The 23,573-nt window shown below is 51.3% G+C and overlaps 1 protein-coding gene across 1 annotated transcript in view; it reads left to right on the top strand.

Annotated features, from left to right (window-relative positions):
* Positions 1–23,573, top strand: part of Man1c1 (mannosidase alpha class 1C member 1) — a 143,739-nt gene that overhangs the window by 38,332 nt on the left and 81,834 nt on the right. The window contains exon 2 of the mRNA XM_057784072.1: positions 23,053–23,149. Coding sequence (XP_057640055.1) covers positions 23,053–23,149 — 97 coding nt within the window. The remainder of the gene's footprint in view (positions 1–23,052; positions 23,150–23,573) is intronic.

Here is a 23,573-nt window from a genome sequence, read left to right on the forward strand (position 1 = left end):
TCAACTCTGAGCTTATTTTCTTTTTCCTTCTTATGTTAGAACTTTGGGGCTATTGTTGATACCAGAACCGTTCAAACCTCCGCAGTGAGGCAGTACAGTACTAGAACTGTTGACGTGGCGATAGATTTTTTTTTTCTTTTTGGATTTTCAAGACAGGGTTTCTCCGTAGCTTTTGGTTCCTGTCCTGGAACTAGCTGGAACTAGATCAGGCTGGCCTCGAACTCACAGAGATCCGCCTGCCTATGCCTCCCGAGTGATGGGATTAAAGGCGTGTGCCACCACCGCCCGGTGGCGATAGATTTTTGTAAAACATTTCCTCCTGGGAGAGCCCCCCTTTCCACGTCTCCCCACATTGACCATCATTCTCCTGTGTGTCCGTGGTAGGCAGAGGTCCGTGGTAAGGCAGAGGTATCATTGGCAGGTAATTTGTCTAGCCAACATCTAATTATGAATTAAAGCTCTCACTGGCATCCACAGCTTGGTGGCCAATAGCAGTCGAAGTTTAAGTCCAGCGTGTGGTGTCTGAATTGTTCCTGGACACAGGAGTGACGCAGGGTTGCTTGGCTCTGAGCTAGCCTGTGGGATGCCGTGTTAGTGGGCAATGAATGCGCCTGGTAGGAGGGGCTGAAACTGCAGGGGGCAGGTGGAGGCTCCTGAGGTAGGGGCAGGGTCCTCGTGTGTGTGTGTGTGTGTGTGTGTGTGGTGATCTTTATCTCATGGTTAAACCTGCTGGCTGCGAGACACCAGCCACTGTGGCGGGAAGGATCTGCCTCCACTAGACATGCCACAGAGTCTGTGGCCCTCTCAGCTGTGAGTAGACCTCATAAGCAGGCTGGCAGCTGTAATTACCACCTGTGAGGACTCTAAGCACACAGAGATGGCCCGGTTAGACTCACAGCCCCTGGCCACTGTGGGCCCTGGCGGGTGGTTAATCCCAGGCCTTTCCACTCCTGTGGAGGAGCGTGGCCTGCATGCAAACGGTAGAAGAATTGCTGAGAAAGGCAGAGGTGGCCCGTCTCTTCGCCTTCCTGTTTGGGCTGGGATCTATTGTATTTGCGGTAATCTTTAATTATAAAAGCCATTACTATGGAGTGGATTATCAGTGTGATTCATTTCTGTCATGTTGCCTGGTAACATCCCGTTGTGTCCAAGACATACTTGCTGAAGACGGGAAGCCTGCCTCTCTCTCTCAGCCATCTCATCATTGCGGTAGCTTAGAAGACTGGAGGGGCAGTGAGATGGCTCAGCGGGCAAAGGCACCTGCCATCAAGCCCTGATAGCCAGTTCCATCCCCAGGTGGCTTACCAGGCAGCGTTTCAGGACCCACACAGTGGAAGGAGAGAACCACCTTCCGCAAGCTGTCTCCTGATTTCTGCATGTGTGTGCAGGTGCAAGGACATGAACACACTTAAATAAACAGATGTTTTAAACTTTTTTTTCCCCAAAGCGCTGGAAGTCTGGTTCAGAAGCAGAGTGTAGGCATAGTATGAATGAGGTCCTAGGTTCCGTTTCCAGTACTGCTCTGGAGAAGTGGGTGGGGAAGGTCCATTCAGTGTGCTGGAACCTGAGTCCAAGAAAGGGTTTGCTTTCAAAACGATGGGCAGACACAGTGTGGCTCCTTAGGGGCACTGTTTCCCAGCAGCAAGGCAGAAGCCTCTACACAGTTAACCGCAGGCCGCTCTCCCTCCGGGATAGCACCCTGTTGTGTTCTGCATGTTTCTCACGAGACCGCTCTGCACACCCAAATGGACTGCAGATGTTGTGAGTTTTTAGGGTTTTGACTTCCCGCTGAAGAAATGATCACTGATGGAGAAGACAGGGTGTTCTTAGCTCTCGGGGAGAATCTATGGGCTCCCCCGTGCCCCGTTAATGGAAGAAATGGCGGCAGCTCTAACGGGAACACTGGGAATCATTTCCTCTAAAGGTCACACTGGTGGGATTTTTCAGATACTGCCGGCAATGGCTGTTTTTTTTTTTTTTTTTTTTTTTAAGTTGAAGAACAGCTGCTCAGACCACTTGGAGAGGCCATCTGTGGGGTGTCAGAGTCCCAGCCATGGCTGTGACCCCACAAAAGTGGTTATCACTTAAAGATAATCACATTGTGCATTGTGTGGCTAGACTCTGGAGACGGACTGATTGGCATATTTAAATCTCATCTCCCAGGCTTGTGCTAATTACCACAGCCTAGTTGGGGAGAAGAAACACTCTAATCAAATAGCTGTTTAGAGAGGTTTTGCATTTTCAAATCTTGCTGCATCTGTCCACAGGAAGAAGATGGTTCTGTCACTGACCTCACGAGGGTTTAAACCTTCTGTGGTTTAAGAGATCATGACTAATCACACAGGGACTATTTTTTGCATCTAAATCCTCTGTTTATTTTTGCTACCTTTCTATGCAAGGTCCCTCTTTCAGTTAGGAACTTTCCATCCAGGAGGGAGGAAGTAGAATCCAGCTACCAACTCCCCCTGTCTTGTTGTCCATGGCATGAGCCACCCTCTCATTTTTCCCAGGTTCACACGTGGACTGTCCATTGTGGAAGTGAGAGGGATTTCTCCCTTCTATCCAGAAGAGCCGCAGAGAGAGATTGGTAGGTCTGTGGGTGTAGCAGAGGCCCCGCCTAAGGAGGATACTCCCACAACCTCACTCCACCCAGCCCCAACTTTCACCCCCACACCTGCCTTCCTGTCCTCATCACACTCTACCTCACTTTCATCCTACACCTTACCCACCCCTTCCTCTAGCCCATCGCTTCAGCCCAGATGATAGTGTTGTTTTTTCTAAAAACCTTTTATTTGTGTATCGATGTGTGTGCATGCTTGCACACACACATACTCAGAAGGCAAAAATACAATTTAAGGTACTCAGGTAGGTTCTTGCCTTTACCACGTGGTGCCCGGGATGGAACTCAGGTCATCAGGCTTGGCAGCAGGTGCCTTCCCCGCTGAGCCATCTCACTGGCCAGCTGACAGTGTGTTAAGCAACAGTGCCTGTCAGCCACTGTGCTCCAAACGGAGCAAACAAGATGGTTTCTGCCTTTATACAAAATATACGGCTGTCAGGAACAGGGATCTCAGCGCAGCCTTTCCTTTGTAGGAGGTGTCAGAAAGAGCCTGTTTCCGAAATTTATGGAGGAGCCCCAGTGAGCCACTGTCACCCACAGCGGTGCCTCTGGAGCCAGTGAGGGAAAGAGGAATTTTGTGCCGGCTTTGTCCAATCACCTGTCATGGCTGTCCGCTCGTTTGTCTCCCGTCTGTGGAAGGGGTCTGGTTTGCCCACACAGCGGGAGCTGCCATCTCCTTGTGGCAGGTTTATGGGCCCCAGCAGGAAAGCTCCAGATGTGGAGGCAGCTTAGGAAGGAGAAAAGCCTGGTGCCATCCGAGAGTATATCCAGAGAAGCCTGTTAGGAGTGGGACCATGGATCCCAGGGAGGCTGAATGCGGCCTCTGGAAATCCAGCAAGTCCAAGGCCTGTGTGTGCTTTGATTGCAATCACTGAAGCAGTTCAAAAGATCTGAGTTTTCTCTCTCTCCTGGTCGGTCCCACTAGTTTATCAAGTGGAGGCCTTTTGGTTTTTCTAGCTAATTGTTCTTTGGTGTCTCTTTCAAGGTTTGAGATCAAATTGCCTGATGTTCTGCTGGCTCCTGTGTGATTAGACCCTCTTTTCAGAGGACGGCTGCAGGGATTCTTTGAAGAGTACACGCTTCTGCTCAGACTGTCACAGGGAAACGTATCCTAAGTGTGTCCTGAGTAATTCAGTCTTGCGGGAGTGAGAGAGCCAGCGCCACTGGTCCTTATTAGGAACTTAGAAGACCTGCCACACGTCATCCATCACCACAGACCTAGGAAAATGAAAAGCCAGCTGCCTTAGCAGCCTGATGAATGCAGACACCAGGAGGGCTTATGGGGTGGGAACTCGCAGCCTCGGGATGAATGAGTCCGGGACTCAGTCGTTTTATATGACATTTGTAAGGCTGATTCATGCTGTTTGCTGCTGTCGACCCCCCCCCCCCCCCCCAGTGTGAGCAGGTAACCTTCTTGGTAGGTTCGGCAAGCATTTCTAGCCGAGATCAGCAAGCTACACTGGAGATGGTGCTGCGGGGGATGGGGCGGGGGCATTGGGGGTACAGAGAGATTTCTTAGGCTGCAGATGAAGAAACAGGCTTGTCTCTTTAGTGTCCACTGGGGGCTCAGCCCAGCTGCCATCTTAGAGGCCACTCATGGCCACCTCACCCCTCAGCTGCCTCCGCCCCCTTTCCCTGCCCCAATTGAGTTGTTCATGCTGGTTGCTATCTGTCTGTTCACACGGGAATGGATGTGTGAGCCGTGAGTCACAGGGTGCCATGCAGTCGGCTGGTGCTCAGGGCATGCTGTCTGAGTAGATGAGGTTGAAATAGGGACAGGAAGAGGCAGAGGTTGCAGTCAGGCTAACCTGGCCTCAAACCTTCCATGTCGGCTGTGTGTCTCAGGTTCCTGTCCCTTGTCTTTAGGATGGGCTCTATACCTGCTTCCTGCAGTAGCCATGGCGATGAAGTGTGTGGTCTCACTTGGCCCAGGGCCTGATTTCCTGCCTCATTCTCCATCTTTGACTAGAACCTTTTTATTTGGACCAGAATCAGGGCCCTTTACATCCTATGAATGCTGGGCCCTTAGACCTTCTCCTCCTCCTCCTCCTCCTCCTCCTCCTCCTCCTCCTCCTCCTTCCTCTTCCTGCTCCTCCTCCTGCTCCTCCTCCTCCTCCTTCTCTTTTGTCTCACTCTGGACCTGGTTGGCTCAGAAAACTGTGTGTGGACCAGTCTGCTTTAGAACTCACAGAGATCCATCTGCCTCTGCTCTCTGGGTGCTGGGTTAAAGGTACATATCACCATGTCCCACTCAGTCCTCTGCTAGCTAGTTCAGAGGCAGGGCCTCTTAGAAAAGCCCTCACTGAAACCGTCTTGGTCTAAGGTAAAGCTCCAGGAATGCACAATTCTAGATGCTCCTGTGTGGCTCCCATACCCAAAGACAGCCTTTTGGCAGGTGACAACTAAGAAGCAACACTTCTGTCCTCCTGAAGCCTCTGTTCCCACCGGTGGCCTGGGGCTTCCTATAAATCCCACAGACTCTGACACAGGTCACCGGGTGAGGCAGTCTGAAACCTAGCTCTTTGTGCTCAGGGCCCATCCACTACTGGCTCTGTTTTTTTCCCCCTGGTTTTCACTCAGACTGGCTTCTCCATTATTTATGTGTGTGTTATATATACGTGTTCACATGATATAGATAGACCTGTGCATGTGCACTTGCATGCAACTAGACCTGTATGTGTGCGCTTGCATGCAGAGGCCGTAGGTTGATATTGCATGTTATCCATCATTTTCCATCTTATTTTTGGGACAGGGTCTCTCACTGAGCCTGGAGCTCACTGATTTAGCTAGATTAGACTAGCTGATCAGTGAGCCACAGGGACCGTCTTGTCTCTGTCTCCCCAGCTCTGGAGTTACAGATGTGCACCGTCTCCCCAGCTTCTTGATGCAGGTGCTGGGATCTGAACTCCGGTCTTCATGCTTTACGCCAAGTGTGTTACTGGCTGAGCCATCTCCACATCCTGGTTTTAGGCTCTTACAATTTAGATAGAAAACCAGTTTCTTCCATGTCTTCGAGTACTCCAGGTTCTGCTGTGCAAAAGTAGGCTGTCCCTGCCTTCTACCCAGGCAGCATTCAAGAAACAGGAATGGCGACATCTTGCCTTCACAGAGAACACACATCAGGATGGGCCACTAGGGCCCGGACAGCAGCCAGCCCTCATCCTGACACTGTGTTGCCACATGCTGTCCAGAGGTGCCGGGCTGATGTGTTGTTGGCTCACTCATTAGCCAGTTGGAGCATCCCGGTGAGATGAAGGGACACTGCCTTTCAGATCAGTCAGACCCAGGCTTCACACTGCTTCTGCCACCTGCCAACCACACAGCCCCTAATGTCACTGGGGAGAGGGAACTCCAATCATATCCCTGCAGGTAGCCGGATGGGAAGCAGTTCACTCTCACTGGTAAGAGTGTGAGCTCCGTAGCTCTCCTCCTACACCATTGCCTGGTCCAGCCACTGTCTGCTCTGTGGCCATGAGCATGTGATGTTACCCTCTTGGACTCTGCTGCTTCATCTGCTAATGGTGGAGGGGATGGGGGATGGCTCAGTTGGAAAATACTTGCTGTGCAACCACAAGGATCTGTGGTAGTTATCCAGAACCCATGGCAGACGCCAGGCATAGCCGTGTGTGGGGTCTGAGGTAGCTATCCAGAACCCATGGCAGACGCCAGGCATAGCCGTGTGTGGGGTCTGAGGTAGCTATCCAGAACCCACGGCAAATGCCAGGTATAGCGGGCGTGGGGCACACACCTTTATTCCCAGCACTCAGGAGGCAGAAGAAGGCAGACCTCTGTGAGTCCAAGGCCAGCCCAGCCCAATCTACATAACGGGTTCCAGGGTAGCCAGGCTATGTAGAAAGACCCTATCTAAAAAAGAAAAAAAGATAGAAAAAGGCACCCACACTGAGAGATGTGTGGGAATGATACAGCAGCTGGCAGGGGTGGCATCGGATTAGATGTTCATGAAGGGCCCGGCCCAGCGTCATGTTTAAGTGCATCCGTTGCTGGGTGACCTAGTCGCTGATGAGCCATCAGGACTGGCGTGCTGTGTTGACTCCCTGTCTCTGGGAGGTTGTGCCAGGTGTTGAAAACGCGGAGGTGACCGGGTCACACATTCAAGGGAAGCATAGACACAAGCGGAATTTCTATCTAGTAGAGAAATTAACAGCAGCCAGGATGGCTTGCGATAGCTGGGGTTCCTCAGTCAGAACATTAGACACCCTGGCAGAAAGTGCCACCATGGAGGGGAAGTGGGAGGCGATACCAGGCTTGATTTGCTCATTCAGATGCAAAGGTCTGAAGCTAGTGTGTAAGTGTCCCGATCCCTGCATGACAGGTCTCACCAACTCAGTGACTTTTGTTCTCTACAGTTCTGGAAGTCTGAAGTCTCACTGGGCTAAGAATCACGGCGTTGGCCGGACTGCGTTCATTCTGCTCTGGGAGAGTTAGTCAGGCAGGGTTCTCCAGGGAGTTAGAGGCAGCAGAGCACAGAGAAATGAGCCGGGTTCTGTCGTGCACGCCCATGGCGCAGACGCAGCTGGCACACCTGTACTTTAGTGCCCAGGTGGTCAGGAGGATTGCGTGAGCCAGCCTAGAAAACAGCAGTACCCTATTCCAAAAACTGAATGGGAGATAAAAAGCAAAAAATGAAAGGAGAAAATAAGACTATATAAAGGATAGAAGGATGGATGGATGGATGGATAGAAGGATGGATGGATAGAAGGATGGATGGATGGATGGATGGATGGATGGATGGATGGATAGAAGGATGGATGGATAGAAGGATGGATGGATGGATGGATGGATGGATGGATGGAAGGAAGGATGGATGGATAGAAGGATGGGTGGATGGATGGATGGATGGATGGATGGATGGATGGATGGGTTGGTAGAAGGATGGATGAATGGATGGATGGATAGAAGGATGGATGGATGGAAGGATGGATGGATGAATAGAAGGATGGATGGATTGAAGGATGGATGGATGGATAGAAGGATGGATGGATTGAAGGATGGATGGATGGATAGAAGGATGGATGGATGGATGGATGGATAGAAGGATGGATGGATGAATGGATGTATAGGTGAAGGGATGGATGGATAGAAGGATGAATGGATGGATGGATGGAGGATGTGAGGTTTAGCTAAAGAACCGATCACTCATGGAGGCTGACAAGTTCCACAACAACCCCCTGAGAGCCGGGTGGTGGCGGCGCACGCCTTTAATCCCAGCACTCGGGAGGTAGAGGCAAGCGGATCTCTGGGAGTTCGAGGCCAGCCTGGTCTACAAGAGCTAGTTCCCGGACAAGCACCAAAGCTACAGAGAAACCCTGTCTCGAAAAACCAAAAAAAAAAAAAAAAAAAAAAAAAAAACCAACTCCCTGAGAACCAAGGAAGAACTGGGCTGTGACTGGGTACCCGGCCTCGGCTCGAGAACTGGGGAGGGGTCTTTAGCTATGTGAGGGGACAGATGTGAGTCTCGTAGGCCAAAGGCCAGAGCACCCAGAGCTCTGATGTCCAAAGACAGAAGAGAGAAAGCATGCCCTGCCCTCCCCTTCCTTCGTTGGTACCCTCAGTGCTTGGCTGGCTCTCATGAACACTGAGCAGGGCCTTCTAACGCAGGCATTGACTCAAATCAGCCTCTCCATCCATCCTCTCCCATAAGCATCCTTAGACACTCACTCGGAAGCCATGCTGCAGCAGCCTCTGGAGCTTCCCTCAGCCCTGTCAGGTTGGCGTCTAAAGTCAGCAGTCCTGGGAAGAGCCCTTCTGGAGTGAGTCTGCGTTCCTTTGCTTCTGGCCCCTTCCTCCTCCTCAGCTGCACCATGGCCTGCAGAGCCCTTTCGTGCCCACCACCGCGTCTCTGACACCCCAGTCCAGATCCTACAACCCTGGTTGCTTGTCCAGATAGTCAGGCTCATCTCCCAGGCTCAAGGTCAGCTGATTAACAGTCTAGATCCACCCGAGACATTAATGCCATCTTGACCTGTGACCTCATGAACTCACACTTTTGTGCCACTTTGGGACTTCTGTGCTCCTTGGGCTCGGGTGTGTCTGAGGCCAGCTCAAAGGTTCTTGAGACTGAAGCATGGTGAGCAGAGAACGGAGTTTAGGGAAAAGTCAGAGAGGCTGGCGTTTGCCACAGGGGGCTTGTGAGTCAGGGGAAAGCCACTGGGGTGCAGGGAGGGTAGGGAACATGTGAGCGAGTCCTCGGACTTGAGATGTAAGGTTCTGGCAAAGCTACCTGCAGGATGGTGTCGAGTGCTGTTTCCTGGGGAAGGGAGGGCCTGGCTCTGCCGTCCAGGATGTGGCAGCTTTTGATGACACCTTCTGGGGTTGTTGAGTGTTTGATGGGGTGACTGTGGATGGTGCAGGCTGCTGAGAGTGACAGGTGAGTGTCATGGGCTTGAAGCTTGCTGGGATCCTCAAGGGTAGTGCCGCAGTTTCCTTCTCTGATGGTGAGTGTGACAGTGTGGGCTAATCTCACAAGATCTGCAAGAAGGGGGAAGGAAGGACCATGCATGTGTGTGCGTGCAAGCATGTGTGTGTGCAAGCGTGTATGTGTGTGGCACTGGGGAATTGTGGACCGATGAAGGAAATGGAATAACAGTGGATAGGAAACACTGGAACCAGCCGAGTCTCATGTTCAAGGACACAGAGCTGGGTGGAGCTGGGATCTGGTGCTGGCCCCACCCCTGCTTGCCTCCACTCCTCCTGAGAGCACCTCCCAGAGGCCTGGGGAGCACCAAGTGAGCTATGCTTGTAGCATGCTCTGCCAGGGCCGTAAATGTCAGCCTGTGAAAGTGGTAACTTTGTTTCCTGGAAAATAGGGTACCCTCCCATACACAACTAGGAAGTTAGAAAAACAGGAAGGTGGAACACTCTAGAAGCTGGCTAGTCTGCCCACTCCTGGGAAACTTTGTGCTGAGAGTCTCCACAGGGCTGTGGTTTCACTTGTCCCTGCCTTTACCCAAATACCCCCACCTCACGCCTAGCCAGTGCCACAGGAAGGGGCAGGAAGGCCTCCGCTCTGCAGGCAGCACAGTAAGGTTTGCTCCTGACCCCCACCCTCTGTATAGCGGCTGGGGCAGCTGCCTTCAGAGGTGTAGCAGCCACGTACCTCAAGAGCCATTGATTTCCCAAGAGTCATTGCTGTGCTGGGTCTCTGAGGTGATCTTACTGGGCACATTAAATACCAGCACTGGGGGCTTCTGTTCCAGGCAGTCCTCTCCCTCTGGGGTCCTCTGACCTGAAACCTGGGGTCTCCTGTGTCGTTACTCACCTTAGACATTGAATGAACATGTATTCATGCAGGACTTGGATGTGCAAGAGCCAGCAGTGAGCAGTGGCACCCACAGCCATGTTCTAGTGGGGAACTAGATACAAACTAGCCAATCACAATCAGTGTGACTAGATACAAACTAGCCAGTCACGATCAGTGTGACTAGATACAAACTAGCCAATCACTATCAGTGTGACTAGATACAAACTAGCGAATCACAATCACTGTGACGTTTCTATTCTAATCCATCTACACAGTAGGGAGGTTGGGCCTGATGCAGAATGCCAGCAAGGATTCAGTAACAAGTGGCAACTACAGCAGGTGCAGTGGTGCACACCTGAAATCCCAGCATTTGGGAAGGATGAGAAGGAAGTCTGGCATGGTCATCCTCAACTACACGGTGACATCATGAGGTCCAGACCACCCTGACTAACACGAAACCATGCTCCCCATCAGTTGCAAATGTGCCAAGCTGAGAGCCAACAAACAGTAGAATTCACAAGGCAGAAAAGAGGGAGGGATGGTTCCTAGGGAGTGTAGATCACATGCAAAGGTCCTGTGGCAGTGGGGAAGGATGTTTGAGGACTGGAGCTGACAGAATCAGGAAGGAGGAACTGACAGGAGTCTTGAGTGGGCAGGACTTGGGCTTGATGGCTTCATTAAGGAGTTTGCTTTTTCTGTCTGATGAAAGTGTTTTAAATGTGTTGGGGTAACTTGGAGCTTGGCATAAATTTGCATTTCAAATAACCGCTTCAGCTCCAGTGTGGAGAATGGCTTTGGAGGCCTGTGAAGGGGCTCATTGGGGATTCTGATGCGGCTTGTGGGTGGGGAGATGTTCAGTGGATAATTAGCAGGATGTAATCTCCTGCCACGGCTTCTTATTGGGCACATACACAAGCCACCACGGTGCTAAGCATTTCACCTGCGTTGTTGTCTTTCCCTGTGGTGACACTCCAGCGGGATCACACAGCCAATAGCGGTAGAGCTCGAGGGTAGCCTGGTAGACCCCTGCAGGTCTGGGGTGGTGTCCAGGGCGTCCCAGCTCGTGATGTGTCCAGTTGCAGGCGCCAGACCATACTTGGGGTGGCAAGGAGTTCTCTTCTCTAAGACTACACTCAGCCATGGTGCTTGGGTGAGTTGGGTGAGCTCCAGTGGTTCAGGTCCAGGTCCTCAGTGGACCTTGATTGACCATAGGCAGGTCCATCACAGCCACTACTTGCCATTTCAGGTCTCTGCCCCTGAGCAGCCAAAGCAAACCTGACAGTGAGAAGCGGTCATGTGTCAGCTCCCATGCTTCACCCACAGCTTGGCTAGGTCAACAGGTGCCAGCCAGTGGCTCATGCCTATGATCTCAGGGCTTGGGACAATGAGGCAGGAAGATAGGTACAAGAATGGGACTAATCTGAGTGAGTAATAGCCTTGGCTGTTCTGGAACTTGCTCTGTAGACCAGATTGACCTTGAACTCACAGAGATCCTCCTGTCTCTGCTTCCCTCTGAGTGCTGGGATTAAAGGTGTATGCCACCACTGCCCAGCTGATGTAGTGAGTTTTAAGTAAGGTTGGGCTACAGAATAAAGCCCTGGCTGACAAAAAGAAAGAGAGAAAGAAAGAAAGAAAGAAAGAAAGAAAGAAAGAAAGAAAGAAAGAAAGAAAGAAAAGAAAAGAAAAAGAGGGATGGAGAGATGGCTCAGTGGGTAGAGAGGCTTGCTACAAGGTGTGATGATTTAAGTTCAATGCCTGAGACCCGCACCGTGGGGAGGAGAAACCTGACTCCTGCAAGTTGTTCTTTGATCTCCACACGTGTGCCAGGACACGTGTGCCCTACCTGTGTGCACTTACATACATAGAAATATAATGTAAATGTAAATAATTATTTAAAAGAAAATGAGCCAGCAGGAATGGCTCCTGGGTGTCTAGCCGGCAGCTGGTTTCTTAAGCTGCACAAAAGTGGGGAGAAGCCACCACCGCCCACAGCTCCAATCTGCGCATGCAGTCATTGGATCCCCGTGTCATTAGAGACCAAACCCTTTCTCCCTGGCCCTACAGATGGGGCTGGAGTCACTGCTGGGTACCAGTAAGGCATGCAGTCAGGATGCCCATTGTGGTCTTGAATGACTGGGAAACCCAATCCCCTTCTTAGCTTGGGAGGGAGCAGCTATGAGCCAGTGTGCATGCGAGTCTGTGTGCATGCGTGTCTGCAGGTGCCGGTAGTCCGGTAGTACATGTGTGTGCCAGTCCGTCCGTCCTTCCTTCCTTCCTTCCTTCCTTCCTTCCTTCCTTCCTTCCTTCCTTCCTTCCTCCCTCCCTCCCTCCCTCCCTCCCTCCCTCCCTCCCTCCCTCCCCCCCTCCCCTCCCGCCCTCCCTCCTGGGAGACAGAATGCAGATCTTTAAACTTTCAGGGCAAGCCCTTTATAAGCTGAGCCATCTCCCTAGTCTGAGAGAATCTTAAAACAGATATGTCACCATGCTCGCCTGTCCTTCCCTAATGGCCCTGGAACTTTCTGTCCCAAACATGGTGTCCTTTCCTTCTCAGAAGCTGTCGCTGGGTGTGTCTCCTCTTGCTCACAGGCTTCTTTTCTCTGGTGAGGGTTGTTCCGAGCTCCTCGGTGGTATGGCCATCCACGCCCGCTGAGACAGTAGAGCTGCTTTTCCGTGGGAGAAAGTCTTAAAAACTTCTAGCACAGTGACTCATGAGCCCGCTCCCCAGCAGTGTCATTCACGTGGCCTTGCGTCGTGGCTGTGTGCTCAGGGGGACAGGAACTTGTGTCTCTGGACAAAGAGCTAGAGGCATCTTGGGGTCTGACTCTTGCTCTGCCGTGACTACACAGGCGCTTCGCTCTCCACGCTCATGGGCTCAGGTGAAGAGAAGGCTCTGGGGTCTGTTGATATGTGGTCTCTGAGTGGAAACGAGGCTTCTGGAGGTTCTCGGAAGCCATGCTCTGTCTAGCATGTGTGTGTGTCTGTGTGTGTGTGACTGCACACACATGCACGAATGGTGATTGCCTATGCTTGGGTCTGATATGAACATCTGCTGTATCCCAGGCTGCCTCAACCCCAGCCATTTGTCTCACCTTAACCTTCATGTCCTGGCTGGGGCAGGTCACTTCTCTGGGTCACACATAGTTCTTATGAAATGTGACTTTGGGGATAGATAGTGTCTTGGGCCACGTGTTAGTTACAGTTTCTATAGATGGCATCAAACACCATGACCAAAGCAACTCAGGGAGGAGCGGGCTTATTTCAGCTTACAGCTCTCAGATCCCACTCGGTCACGGAGGGAAGTCACGATGGGAACCTGGAGAAGGAGCATGAGGCCATGGAGGGCTGCTGCCTGCTTCTTCCTGTCTTGTTCCCCATGCCTTGCTCAGCCTGCTTTCTTAAAGCACCCACAACGGACAGGACCTTGGTCTCATCCTACAGCCCAGGGCCTCCCATGACCCTGCTGGCATCCCTACATTTGAATTGGTCTGATGTATTACTAGCCTTGAATTACAGGGTTACCTGTCTCCACCTCATGAGTGCTGGTATTATGGGTGTGAGCCACCACATCTGGCTCAGGCAAGTTTTATACACTATTGAGCAAATAAGCTATTTGCTTTAGTCTTTCGTGTGTGTGTGTGTGCACGCGCGGGCGCATGTGCATGTGTGTTATGTATGTGTGTGCACACGTGTTGTGTATGTGTGTGCACACGTGTTGTGTATGTGTGTGCATGTGCCTGTCCATGCAAATGTGGAGGCCTGAGCGCGATGTCAAGCATCCTCCTTATGTTCTCCATCTGATTTTAAAGTTTATTTTCTTTTTAAGTGTGTGTGTGTGTGTGTATGTGGAGTGTGTGTGAGTACTGATACCCGCTGAGGTCAGAGATGTCAGATCCTCTGGAGCCACAATTACAGGCAGTTGTGAACTGCCAGACTTGGGGGCTGGAAGCTGAACCTGGCTTCTCTCCACCAGCAGCAAGCACTCTGAACTGCTGAGCCATCTCTGTAGCCCCTCCATCTAATCTTTGGAGACAGGGCTTCTCACTGACCCTGGAGCCTGCTGTTTTGGCCAGCTTGGCTGGTCAGTGAGGCCCAGGGGCTCTGCCCAGTGCTGGGGTTGTACGCACACACCACTGGGCCCAGCTTTCCCCATGGGTGCCAGAATAATGAACTTCAGTCCTTATGCTTGTTCAGTAGGCTCTTCACCCCACAGAGCCATCGCCCCAACCTCCCTGATTGTCACTTTCCACACCCCCCACACATGCTGATAACTTCTCATTTGTTTCCTAGATAATGAGGCTCTGGATGAAGGAAAGTGTCTGAAATATTTTGTGTATAAACATGCACACGGGCCGGGCGATGGTGGCACACGCCTTTAATCCCAGCACTTGGGAGGCAGAGGCAGGCGGATCTCTGTGAGTTTGAGACCAGCCTGGTCTACAGAGCTAGTTCCAGGACAGGCTCCAAAGCCACAGAGAAACCCTGTCTCAAAAAACCAAAAAAAAAAAAAAAAAAACCAAACAAACAAAAACAAACAAACAAAAAAAACATGCACACAGTAGCATCACTTTTGAAACTAGAAGTCACAGACATGTCTACAGTTGGGCAGGAAGACGAAGTAAGAGTTGGTGGCTCTGCTCCAGGCTGTTACATAGTTATTAAGAGTTGTGTTTAGGAAGCGTCTGTCATAACACAGTGTGTTTGTGTCATATTCATAGGGAACAACAAGATACAGATTAGGAGTGTAGTCAGATGGAATGATGGGTAATTGTTTTCCTTCTGTCTGCTTTTCTACGGTAAGTCTGTGCTAACTCCCCCTCTGCCTCTGTCTTGATCTGCTTTTTGTTTTGGTGTATGTGTGGTTTGTTTGTTTGTTTGTTTTTGAGACAGAGTTCTGTGTTGCCTGGCTGTGCCTTGAACTCGGAGATCCACCTGCCTCTGCCTCCCGAGTGCTGACCACTTGGCATGTGTACTTCTCCTGTATTGAATGGAAACAGGCGCATAGATAAGCATCAACCTTTTTTTTAAAAATTATCTATAAAGATGCCATCGTCTTCTCTGTGCTGCTATAACAAAATGTCTGCAGTGGATGCTTTAAAGAGAAAAAGCAATCAATTTGACTCACAGTTGTGGAGTGCAAGAGTGTTATGTTACACTCCACACTGCGGACACACACCATGGTGGAGGAGCAGAAAGGAGAAGTGTGGGTGTGGAGTGAGCCGGCTCTAAAATAAAATAATTCTTCTCCTTCTTTTCTTTTCTTTCTTTCTTTTTTTTTTTTTAAGACAGGGTTTCTCTGTGTAACAGCCCTGACTGTCTTTGAATTCCCTCTGTAGGCCAGGCTGGCCTCGAACTCACAGAGATTCTCCTGCCTCTGCCTCCCGAGTGCTGGGACTAAAGGTGTGATCCTCCTTCTTAGCAGCCAGTTCCATCCAGTGTGACCCATCCTCCTCCAGCAAGACCTTCATTAATCCTTTCTTAGTGTTGTGCCCCAGATCTGGTCACCTCTACTCTGCCCTCCTGGCTCAGGGGTGCCACGCCTCACAATTCTGTTACACTGGGGACAAACCACATCCAAACCATAGCAAGAGATGTGTGCTGAAGGGGATGTTGAGGGCGCAGAACTGAGCCCAGAGGAAGGAGCAGCCCATAAGTGGGAGGAGAGAGGGGATGAAGCTGGCACCCAGGGACCGTCTGGAAAGTGTTCTGAACTGTAAAAGGAGCCTCTGATCAAAATGAAAACGACGAGGGATGGACAGTCCCTTTGAACATGGCACTCTTTGGTTCCCACTTGTGTACTGGACTCTGTCTTCTCTAGGACAGGCTGTGTTTGGTGAAAAGTCAGCCAGGCTGGGGAGGCACTGGAGTGGGAAGATCTGCAGGGTGGCCGGCTAGGGGAGTGTTCTACCGTGAATTCTCCTGTGTTGGGAAATAGAATTCCACGCGACAAGATATTTAGTGACGATGGCATTGACCTTTGGCAAGATTCCCTAGTGCATGCATCCTCTCTCTCTCTCTCCCTTCCTCTCCATCCCTCCCTCTTTTCCCTACTCCTGTAAATTTTTAACAGCTTTATTAAGACATAATTCTCACATCACAAAGACCACCTTTTAAAAAGTATATCGTGGGGCTGGGGAGGGCTCATGTGCTTATGTTGCAAGCGTAGGAACCTGAAGGCAGATTGTTAGCAGTGACATGTGTGTGTAGTCAGCACTCAGTAGGAGGTAGGCAGAAGGATCCCTGGGGCCTGTTGGCCAGCCAGCCCAGCTAAACTGGTGAGCCCAGTTAAGAGACCCTGTCTTAGAGAACCCTGTGGGAAGACACTCAGTGTTGACTTCTGACCCCCATTGGCAGTCCTCTTTCCTCCCCCTCCCTCATCCTCAGCAACCAGTATTCCACTTTGTTACTAGGTTTCCTTCTGGACATCACTCTTAATTAGAATCATACACTAAGTGGCATTTTTGTGCCTGGTTCTTTCCCTTAATGTAGGGGTTCAAGCCTTGTCCATATTGCTGCATTTTTCCTTTTTATAACCACTAAATTTTTTTGTTTGTTTTGTTTTTCAAGACAGAGTTTCTCTGTAGCTTTGGAACCTGTCCTGGAGCTTGCTCTTGTAGACCAGGCTGGCCTCAGACTCACAGAAATCCACCTGCCTCTGCCTCCCAAGTACTGGGATTAAAGGCATGTGCCATCACCGCCCGGCTCCATATTCTTTTGAATGGATAGACCACAGCTTGTGGATCGTCCACCACTCCGTTAGCATTCGATTTATTTCCACCTTTTGGCTGCTGGAAATAGTGCTGCCCTGAGCATTTGCACCCAGGCTTCTGTGTGAATCTACGTGTTCTAGTTTCCTTCTGTTGCATGATAACTACAGCAGCTCGGGGAGGAAAGGGTTTATCTGGCTTACGCTTCCAGGTCACAGCCCGTCAATGAGGGAAATCAGGGCAGGAACTGAAGCAGAAGCCATGGAGGAAGGCTGTTCACTGGCTCACTCCTTGGCATCGAGCTCAGCTAGCTTCATTGTACAGCCCAGGCCCACCAATCTAGGGGTGGTGCTGCCCACCGTGGGCTGGGCTTTCCCACATTCTGACAGACGTGGTTACAGCCCAGTCTGATCTGGGCAGTCTGTCAATTGAGACTCCCTCGGTAGAGTTTAGAGCTGTGTCAAGTTGACAGCTTACACTAACTAGGACATTGTGTTTAAATTCTGTTTGTGTGTCAGGGGCCCTCAAGACGACTCCTGGCTTCAGTGGTTCAGTAGGCAGTCTCGCGGTCTAACTCGGTGCATGGTCTTGCTCACAACCATGATTTATTAAAGCAGGGGACATGCAGCAAAGTGAACTAAGAAGCAAATGCAGGGGCAGCAGTCTGGGGGGAACCAGGTGCAGGTGTCTAGGGCCCCCTCCCAGTGAAGCTGCATAGGATGCACCTGCAGCATGAGATTGTGACTGAGGAAGGGACTGTCATATGCACATTCCTTAGAGACTGGTCACGTCGGTACCTCTGCCTAACATAGACTGAAATCCCGGGCCTCCAGCAGAAAAGCAGGTGCTAGGTGTGTGTTTGTCTGGTCTTGGTTCAGCGGGTCTCCTTATCAATCAGTCAGTGATGGAACACTCTAGAAATTCACCTTCCCAGGGGCTGGCTGAAGTCCAACCTTGAAAGTAGACCTTTCTGAGGAGGAACTTTTTGAATAGCCATTTTACTGTGATCAGAGTCTCTGGTTCAAATGCTAACTCTCTTCTCTTCTTCACGAGTCACCTAGCAAGAGTGTCTCGGTGGACTTTCCTGCATTCTCTGTGGTCTGTGGTCCTGTCTCTGTGGATTTCTTGTGACTGTTGATTGATGTGGCAGCACCGTTCCTAGGCAGAGGTGGTCCTGAGCTGTATAAGAAAGCTGGCTAAGCTGGGACCAGAGTGAGTGTGACGGCATGTCTCGTGGGTTCTGCTCCAGGTTCCTGCCTCAACTTCCCTCCACAATAGACCATGATGTGCACTGTAAGACAAGCAAACCTTTTCCTCCCCAGGCTACTTTCTGTCACAGTGTGTATCACAACAGAAAAAGAAGCTAGAATATTCCTTATGGAAACTTTCCCTGCTGAACCCTCCAGAGCTGCTGTGCCGTCTCCAGAACCACCCGGCACCGCTGAGGCCTTCCGTTCCCCCGCATCCCTGCCAGCGATTCTACTGTCATCTTTCTGCATATAGCCATCCTGATGGGACTAACGGGGCCTGCAGTTGGCGATTTGTAAGCGTTTAGGATGAAGAAGAATGATCAGAGGCAGCCAAAATGAGTTCTCCAAGAAGAGTCCTGCCAGCCCAAACCCTTTATTTTCTTTAAAAAAAAAAACAACAAAAAAAAACAAAAACAAAAAACATTTGCTATACTGGGGCCAATGTTTGCATTTCAGCCTTCCACAGGCTTCTCAGGGAAGTTGTTTTTTTTTTTCTGACAGCCTCGTGAGCTCTTGGCTAGTAGTGGTCAGTGTGTGGTGCCAGTCAGTGTGTAAGGCCTCTGGTGATTCCTGCCCCCAGCCATTTACACTTACACCCCAAAACTGGGTTGCACACAGACGTCAGCCCACCTAATCCAAGCTCGCCCATTGCTCAGAGCACACAGACATGGAGTTGCCTTGTCAGAGCAGGTCCCGCAAAGATCTGGACAGTGTGGGATGGCAGACAGAGCCCAGTGACCCAGGAGTCACCAGGGACAAGGGGCAGATCCACAGCTGCAGGGTGGCCGGGGCAGGTGATACTGCTTCTGCTCTTTACACAAACGGGGTGATTAAGTCACGTGTACCCCAGGAGCATGTAGTGTGTAAGGTGTGTGCTCACAGACGGTGCCGTGGCTCACCGTGGGGGATTCAGAGGTTAGTGATGCCCTTCCTGTTGACAGAGCGGGGCCATTCAGCCAGGGTGAGGTGACAGTTGGGTCCCCAAAGTGAGCATGTGTGGTGTGGAAGCTGATGCTTCCCTCTGGGCACTAGGGGACAATAGAATTGATGGATTCTGGAAGGACTTGTGATGTTCTGCAATTGATGGGGCTGCCCAGTAAGGTAAGCCCTCCATCGCTGCGGGCATCCATATCCAAGGAGAGATGTTCTGCTGGGGATCATGAGTGAGACAGGAGGGAGCCTGAGTGACCTCTGAGGTCTTTGGGACCTGGGGATCACATGGCTACAGTTTATGCCTTTGAACAAGTCTCTTCATGTGCCCTTTGAAGCTCCTCTGAAGACTGTTGCGAGCAGCCCTTACTCAGTGGCTGGGTCCCATCTGTGTCGTGGGGTCCGCATAAGGCCTCCTGGCCCCAGGTTAAGCTGTAAGACCAGTTTTCCTATTTGCTCTTTCATTCACTGATTAACTAAGTATTTAACAAGTCTCTCCCATGTGCCAGTGTTTAGGCAGTGGGTGTGTGCAGCACAAATAGGAGGTAAGGGGCTAAATCGAAAGCAGAAGGGAAAAAAGCTTGACCCTGGACACCCAGGTACCTGTTTGCTTGGTTGGTTTTTGTATCAGGGTCTCCTGCAGCCCGGGCTGGCCTTGAACACACTACGTAACCGAGATGATCCTGTCTGGGACGTGGGCTGATTCAGGCGGGGCTGGAACAGCAGAACCCTGCACACACATCCTTCAGCTGGGACATGGAGAGAGGCAGCAGCAGCAGGGGGAGAGGGCGAGGCTGGGAGAACATTGCCTCCACAGCACGGCTCACACTGCAGCCCACGCCCAGGCCTAGCAGACACGTGTTAGGTGTGTGCATGCGCATCGGGTACCCGAGCCTCTGGGCCTGAAGGGCAACGCCTGCGTGTTTGAGGGTTTGCACGTAGAGGCCCAGATGACACAGGGATCGTTTGTGCCTTTGGCCACCTCTGTCGTCCTCCACCGATGTGGCTGACTGTGAGGACAAACAGGCCACTGCCCAGAGGGGACAGCTCTGGTGAGACGGTAGACACCTGTGATCCCCATAACTCCTGTACACTGGTACACTGGCCGCTTTCTAAGTAAGAGTGGGTTCAGGGCAGGGTGTGGCAGCCCTCACACCTCGGCTCCAGCCTTCCATGGTTTGTGTTCTGAGATCCTGTTTCTGCCTTCTACCCCACTGCCAATTGCAATGGCGGGGGTAGGGGGGAGAGTTCACAGGAGAGAGGGAGGGAGGACTCTATTCTCCCTCCACACACATACCCAGCAATTATTCTCCGCTATTGCCAATTCGAGATAAGTAGAAAATAACAGAGGAATGGAGGCAGGCCGAGTTCTTGCCATGGACCGACATGACATTGGCATAGGCCATGGGAGCTGGAGGCCCCACAGTGACTGTGTATGATGGGGCCCGCTGCTCTGGGGAGACCAAAGGGTTCCAGTCTGGCCGGCTGTGCATCCCCGATCACTTCCCACCTCTGAGCCTCAATTTCACCATTTGTGACATGGGGGCATGGCGCTAGAGCATCCTGCATTGAGTCCAGGCCACACTTCTGTGAGGCCGCTCTCCTGTGGATTTTGGTCACAGCAGCAACGATTACCAGAGGAGATCACTTCTAAGTCTGGGGACCAGGAAGATGGCTGAGCATAGGGAATGCGGCACAGCTTGCTGCAGAGACAGGCGCTGCAGCAGGAAACCCAAAGAGAGTAAAGCAAGGCCCGGCAGTGTTTGGAAACACTGAGAAATAGAAGCCAAGAAGCCCTGGATGAAGGGCTTCAGTGTGACTCAAGTGGTAGAGTCCTCGCCTAACATGCAGGAGGCCCTGGTTCAATCCCTAGAACTACATGAGAGGTGGAGACAAGAGGATCAGAATTTAAGATTCTCTTTGGAGGTGTAGTGGGCTAGAGGCCAACCAGGGCTACATGAGACCCTGCCTCAAGAAACAAGCAAACATACATACACTATGGATCAAAAATCTTTAATTTAAAAAAGTCCAAAAAGATCTGGGTGGTGGCACACATCTTTAATCTCAGTACTCGGGAGGCAGAGACAGGCGGATCTCTGTGAGTTTGGTGAGGCCAGTCTGGTCGTCAGAGCTAGTGCCAGGGCAGCCAGGGCTGTTACACAGAGAAACCCTGTCTTGAAAAAAAATATAGATGTGGTGTCACACACTTTAATTCCAGCATTTGGGAGGCAGAGGCAGAGGCAGGTGCATCTCTGTGAATTTGAGGACAATGTGGTCTATGTAACAAATTTGAGGTCAGACAGAGCCATAGAGTAAGGCTGTGTTTCAAAATAAGTAAGTAAATAAATAAATACCAAAAGACAAAAGCTACCCAAGTGAGGGACTGGAGAGGTGCCTCAGGGGTTAAGAGCATTTGTTGCTCTTCCGGAGGACCTGGGTTCGGATCCCAATCCCTACCTGGCAGCTGTAATTCCCTCATTCCGGGGAATCTGCCACCCTCTGTAGCCTCTGCAGGCACCAGGATGTACTTGTTACATGTACATAGATACAGGCAAAACGCCTACAACATAAATTAAAATAAATAGACTTTTAAAGAAATCCAAAAGTGATCCACACTCTGAAATTTTGGGGGAGGCAGCATGACTTCACAGATGGAAATCTCCACACCTGGCTCCATGAGATACAGATGCAGTAAAGGTGCTGTGGAAAATTACCTCCTGGTTGGCGCATGCCTTTAATCCCAGCACTCGGGAGGCAGAAGCAGGTGGATGTCTGTGAGTTCGAGGCCAGCCTGGTCTACAAGAGCTAGTTCCAGGACAGGAACCAAAAGCTATGGAGAAACCCTGTCTCGAAAAATCAAAAAAAAAAAAAAAATTACCTTCTGGCCACGTGCCTAAGGTATATAGGAGGAACGCAAATTTCCCGTTTCGACGTGGGTCCCTTTCCAAGATCGTTCATAATGTATATGCAGATATTTGAAATACTGAGAAAAAAAATGAACTCCAGAATTCTCTGGTTCCAAGCATTTTGGGTAGAGGAAGTTCACTTGTGTGATACAGGGGGGATCCTCTGTATCACTATAGAGGACAGCTGGTGTCTGTCGATCTCTGCCATTGGACACAGGTATCTCCACCTCTTTCTTGTCGCTGAACCCTTCTGGATGGTGGCTGAATGGGTGTCACCCTGCATTGTTAAAGCAGACTTTGTACAGAGAGTGGCATACCAGGCAGGGGATGGTGGCAGATGGCGGGTTAGAACTCAAGCCCCGAGCTCTGTCTACTCCCCCATTGCTCTCCCAGCTTACTTGTGCCTCCTGCCAGTCCTGCTCCATGCTCCATTCCACTGTCACCGCCTTCCTGCACCCTGCCAGGCACAGGGTAAGAGGGAGACTGGGGAGGAGGAAGCAGGGTGGGCACCGACTGCCACTGCGTGTTCCTCAGCTTCCAGGGCTGAGTGCAGCTAGGGAGCAAACGCCCACCCTCCTGGGGGACTGGCAAAGCTCTCATTAGAGACTCTTGCGCATAGTGAGAGTTCTCAGGCACTCTGGTAGTGTATACTGTCCTGGGCTGGGTTCTGTCGGGGAAACTGAGGCCAGGCAGGTATAGTGTCTGATTTCAAAGAGCTCCTGGTCCACGGCCATAAAAATCACAAACAACAGTGACCAGTTGGGTCCAGGGGAGCCCATGATGCCTAGGGTAGGTCAACACTATCCATAGAGACTCTCATGTCTTCCAGGGACAGACCCGGCACTCCTGAACCAGAGTGTGGATTCCATTCCCAGCCCTCTCAATAAACCACTGGGGCAGTTTGGCCAGGTCACCCCACTTCTGACCCAGCTCCTTATGCATAGAGAGTGATTCACAGTACTTTGTCAGGAGGAAGGGGGAGGGAGGGCATTCTGTTCAATTGAGACAGGCACGCGCCCTGAGTCAGTGCGTCCTTTCTCTTCCCTTGAGAGGATTACCTTAAGCAGGGGCAGAGCAGGGAAGGCTGCATGAAAGAGGTGCCATTTATTTTTTTTTCCTCCTCATTACTGGGGATCAAAAGGAGGACCTCAGACACGATGGGCAGGCCCTACCAGTGAGCCACACTTAACGCCTAGGAGGTGGTTCGGGTTCCTTCTGGGAAATCTCTGGATGATCTTTGGTGTGTGGAGTGACTTGAGGGGAACGGCTTTCCAGGCAGCTCTGATGGGGAATGAAATCAGGCTGAGACCTTGGCAGAGGGTATGGAGGGCACCACTGGCCGCCAGCTCACCGGGGTCTGGTCCCCTGCTCTTTCCCGCAGATGATGCGGTTTGCGTGGCAGAATTACCGCCGTTATGCGATGGGCAAGAACGAACTCCGGCCACTCACAAAGGACGGCTACGAGGGCAGCATGTTCGGTGAGTTGACACAGACCCCGGGGGCGTTGAGTGCAGCTCCACTTTGGTCTGCCCTTCTCTGGGCTTTCCAAGCTTTTCTGGACTCGGAGAACCCAAGTGCGTCTGCCCGCTCATACAGCCTTGCGTCCGAGCTTGGGATGGTGCGGATGGTGAGGATGGTGAGGATGGTGAGGGGATAGGGTTTGGTGATGTGAACACAGAAGACTGGGTAAATTCACTTTACTGGGGTGGTGGTGAGATGGCATTGCCCTACAGAGAGCAAATGTGTATAAAGAGTTTGTGTTCAGGCTGCCTTTAAATTCCAGGGTGTTGTTCATGTTGCCTGGTGACAACAGATCGGACACATGCCCCTTGTGTTTCTCCGGCAGCCCTCTGACTGTGCCACCTCCCTGCTATAGCGTTCTCTGGACCCAGAACCCTTTGG

The sequence above is a fragment of the Chionomys nivalis genome, chromosome 11 (assembly GCF_950005125.1).
Source record: "Chionomys nivalis chromosome 11, mChiNiv1.1, whole genome shotgun sequence".
Classification (NCBI taxonomy): Eukaryota; Metazoa; Chordata; class Mammalia; order Rodentia; family Cricetidae; genus Chionomys; species Chionomys nivalis.